The sequence below is a fragment of the Pygoscelis adeliae genome, unplaced genomic scaffold (genome assembly GCF_000699105.1).
Source record: "Pygoscelis adeliae isolate BGI_AS28 unplaced genomic scaffold, ASM69910v1 Scaffold256, whole genome shotgun sequence".
Taxonomy (NCBI): Eukaryota; Metazoa; Chordata; class Aves; order Sphenisciformes; family Spheniscidae; genus Pygoscelis; species Pygoscelis adeliae.
In genome coordinates this window covers 520699-524570 of record NW_008824996.1, presented here as the reverse complement: position 1 = coordinate 524570, position 3872 = coordinate 520699, and the positions used below count along the sequence as shown (strand labels likewise).

Below are 3872 nucleotides of genomic sequence, written 5' to 3'. Positions count from 1 at the left end.
TGAAGTACAGTGTTTTAACTTTGTAGATAATAGACTATGACAGAGATTTCAGGCACTTAATTCCAAATAGGAAATGAGCTTCTAATGGCACGAAGTCTAGTTGGAGGCCAGTAACTAGCAGCATACCTCAGGGGTCAATACTGGGTCCAATCCTGCTCCACATCTTCATTAATGATCTGGATGATAGGGCAAAGTGCACCCTCAGCAAGTTTGCTGATGACACAAAACTCGGAGGAATGGCTGATGCACCAGAAGGTGATGCTGCCATCCAGAGGGACCTCAACACGCTGGAGAAATGGGCTGACGGGAACCTCATGAGGTTCAACACAGGGAAGTGCAAAGCCCTACACCTGGGCAGCAATAACCCCATGCACTAGTACATCTCGGCACTGACCTGCTAGAAAACAGCTTTACAGGCCAGACCCTGGGGGTCCTGGTGGACACCAAGTTGATCACGGGCCAGCAATGTGCCCTTGCGGAAAAGAAGGAGAACGGTGTCTGTGGGAATAGGCAGCTTGACGACAAGCATTGCGGAGTTTGATGACCGAGCCTTGTGTCCTTGAGAGAAGGACAAGTAAGAAGAATAGTGAATGCAACACCTGTGTGTCTCTATTTTAAAAAAATTCCTTGCCTAAATTGTTTGGATAGCTCTAAGAGCTCAGCAACATGCCTGCCATCTCTTTGGGTAGAAATTAAGGACTCTGCCTTTCCAGTACAAATGAAACCGTCTTTCCTTAGAAATTTCCTTTCCTTAGGAAGTGACCTGAGGGTCCTGGTGGACACCAAGTTGAACATGAACCACCAATGTGCCCTTGCAGCAAAGAAAGCTAATGGTATCCTGGGATGCATTAGGAGGAGTGTTGCCAGCAGATCGAGGGAGGTGATCCTTCCCCTCTACTCAGCACTAGTGAGGCCACGCCTGAAGTGCTGTGTCCAGTTCTGGGCCACCCACACATAGACATACTGGAAAGAGTCCAGCAAAGGGCCACTACTGATCAGGGCACTGGAGCGTCTCTCGTATGAGGAAAGGCTGAGAGAGCTGGGAACATCCAACCTAGAGAAGAGAAGGTTCAGGGGGGATCTCATCAATGTGTACAAATACCTGAAGGGAGGGTGTTAAAAGACAGAGCCAGGCTCTCTTCAGTGGTGCCCAGTGACAGGACAAGAGGCAATGGGCACAGACTAAAACACAGGAGGGTTCATCTGAACATCGGGAAACACATTTTTACTGTGGAGGTGACTGGGCACTGGCACAGGTTACCCAGGAAGGTTGTGGAGTCTCCCTCCTTGGAGATATTCAAAAGCAGTCTGGACGTGGTCCTGGGAAACCTGCTCTAGGAGACCCTGCTTGAGCAGGAGGGCTGATGACCTCCAGAGTTTCCTTCCAACCTCAACTATTCTGTGATTTTGTGAAATAGTGTTTTCAAACTAATTGGGACTAAGCCATTATACTGTTTGGCTAAATATTCTCATGCTCCTCATCAACAAATTTCAGCAATCAGGGTAATTTAATTTGCTATGAATAGGAGCATATATTGACACAATATAATGACCAAGAGAATCAGAAGAGATTCACAGGTTTATCAAAACCTGACACACAATTCTTCATAAATCATTACCTCACCTCGTGCTCATAACCTGCTGTATTTTCAATTCTAGTTCTTGTTTCTCCTAAATGTATCAGCAATTAGTACAGTAACTTCTTTTCATTACCAGTTTTCACCATAAGCATGCTCCATTAGCAGCTCCGTAAGAATTAAAGCATGTACCTGGCTCACAGGAAAAACAATCTGATTAACAAAACAAGAATGCCACTGAATGACTATTTTAGTATTACTCTGGCAATATGACTATCAGAGCATGTTTGCTCCCCTTCACTCTTTATCCCTTGAAATGCAAAACAGTCAATATTCTGATGCAGGTCCACATCACATCTACAACCCAAAACCTTTCATCTCAAGAAAAATCAAATCACAAAAATCATGCTTAGTGCAGTTTACACAGTAATTGATTTTAAAAAAGAATAATGAGACACAGATTATGAAAATGCTTGACAGTTAACCAAAGCTGAGAATAAATATTCGTTTCTTCTTTTGTAGAAAATGCCTAGTTGATTACAGCAGTATTGTTTTTAGGTCTGTCCTTAGTTCACCACAGAGGAAACTGGATACCTGTAGATGAGCCATATTACTTGGAACAGTAAAACTAGAAGCATATTTTACTAGTATGGATTCATAAACTGAATTTGCAGGTTAGAGTAACATTCCTAAAATTGAACTGGTCCTCAAGAAGTTGATTCTGTGAATCAGAAACAGGTATTCAAATACTCAGAAGACAGACAAGGAAATATGAAACCTGTTTGTAGTCAAACAGAAAACATAGGAAGGTTTCCCAGAAATACAGAAACCTTAAATCAGCTGTGTTCTATTTTCTCTTTAGTCAGGAAAGAAAAAAAACAACAACCTGTAATACTAATAATGGGGACCCTTTATGATATTCATAATATGAATTTTAAGGTGTTTTTTTGTTTTGAAATTACAAATGTATTTTCTCAAAATATCTGTATGCACAGCTATACACTCGTCTTAAATTTCTACCTGTTGTGCATTGGTATAAACACACTGGTGTAAGTGCTATTAAACCCAGATTTTGTTATCACAATGCTATAATAAAAACACTGGAGCTAATGAAAGCCAGTTATTGTAAATTTACTAAATTTCACAAGCTAGAATTCACCTTAGTTTTTGTAAAATAAAGAGCACAAATTGCCCTATCACCTATGCTGTTAACAAGAAAATTACAAAATTTAGGTTTCAGCTTTGTAAAGAACTGTCCAGCTTTTACTTTGGAATGGTCACCACAGTAAATATTTTTAGGGTATTCCTCTACAGGCTCTTGCACTCCCTTTGAAGAATTACCTCCTAAAAATGTCAAAAACCAATATCCCAATATTATCTCTGATCAGATAATCTTTATCCTTTGCTTCACACCATCAACACTTATCCAAAGATTAAATTTCTTACGCATCTTCTTTCTAACAGAACTACACCTACTGGGAATTACTCTTGCCTGGTTTCAACAGGTAATGGCACTAATTCATATAGTATCACTGTCAGGAGGTATAAGAAGAGAAGGTTGAAGGTAACAGTCTGAAATAAATACAGTAATTCTGATACAATTTTGAAACATATAGTGTTTAACAGCTCACCATTTCTCAGGAAAACAACCGCCTTCATCTTTGCTTCCTACTCCCACTCCAATTCCAAACCCTCAAAGTTGGTGAAGCAGTAGGAGGCAGAAATGAAAAGTAGTTATTTTCTATGAAACATAGGACTGATAGTCAATTAATTTCAAGATTGCCAGAATACACTCTATCTGCTTACAGCTTCTTTGTCCCCACAAGAAATAATGTTTTCTAATCTCTCACTTTTTCTATTTAAGAAATGATAGCATCCACTCTTGAGTAACTGTTAAAAAAAAGAAAAAGTACCTGTGGCTGAAATGGTGGAGCAGTAGGCCCCTGCATGCCTTGTGACTGTTCATCCATTCTATCACGTAAAAGCGTCCCTTATGTCCTGAAAAGAGAAACAGAGTCATTACACTGTAATTCAATCTGTATTTATGATCAATGAACATCAGCAGAAAAACTGAAGAATTAAATTTTCTCATTCGCATGCTTGAGTTTATAACATTTAACTATTCTAGCCCTACACTGTTTTGGGAAGGAATTTTTCTTATGTTTAGCTGTTCTATAAAAATGAAATAAGTCACTATACACATCTGAACTTATTATTAAGAGATGTGCATTAAACTACTTGAGCCAGACAAATGGCTCTGTCTGATAAAAGCTGCATCCCCCCATTATTCTTCAG

At 39.7% G+C, this 3872-nt stretch overlaps 1 protein-coding gene across 1 annotated transcript in view; it reads right to left on the bottom strand.

Annotated features, from left to right (window-relative positions):
* Positions 1–3576, bottom strand: part of NEK7 (NIMA-related kinase 7) — a 63135-nt gene extending 59559 nt beyond the window's left edge. The window contains exon 1 of the mRNA XM_009326164.1: positions 3491–3576. Within this exon, the coding sequence (XP_009324439.1) occupies positions 3491–3547 (57 nt within the window). The 5' untranslated portion in view covers positions 3548–3576. The remainder of the gene's footprint in view (positions 1–3490) is intronic.
* Positions 3577–3872: the final 296 nt, after the last annotated feature.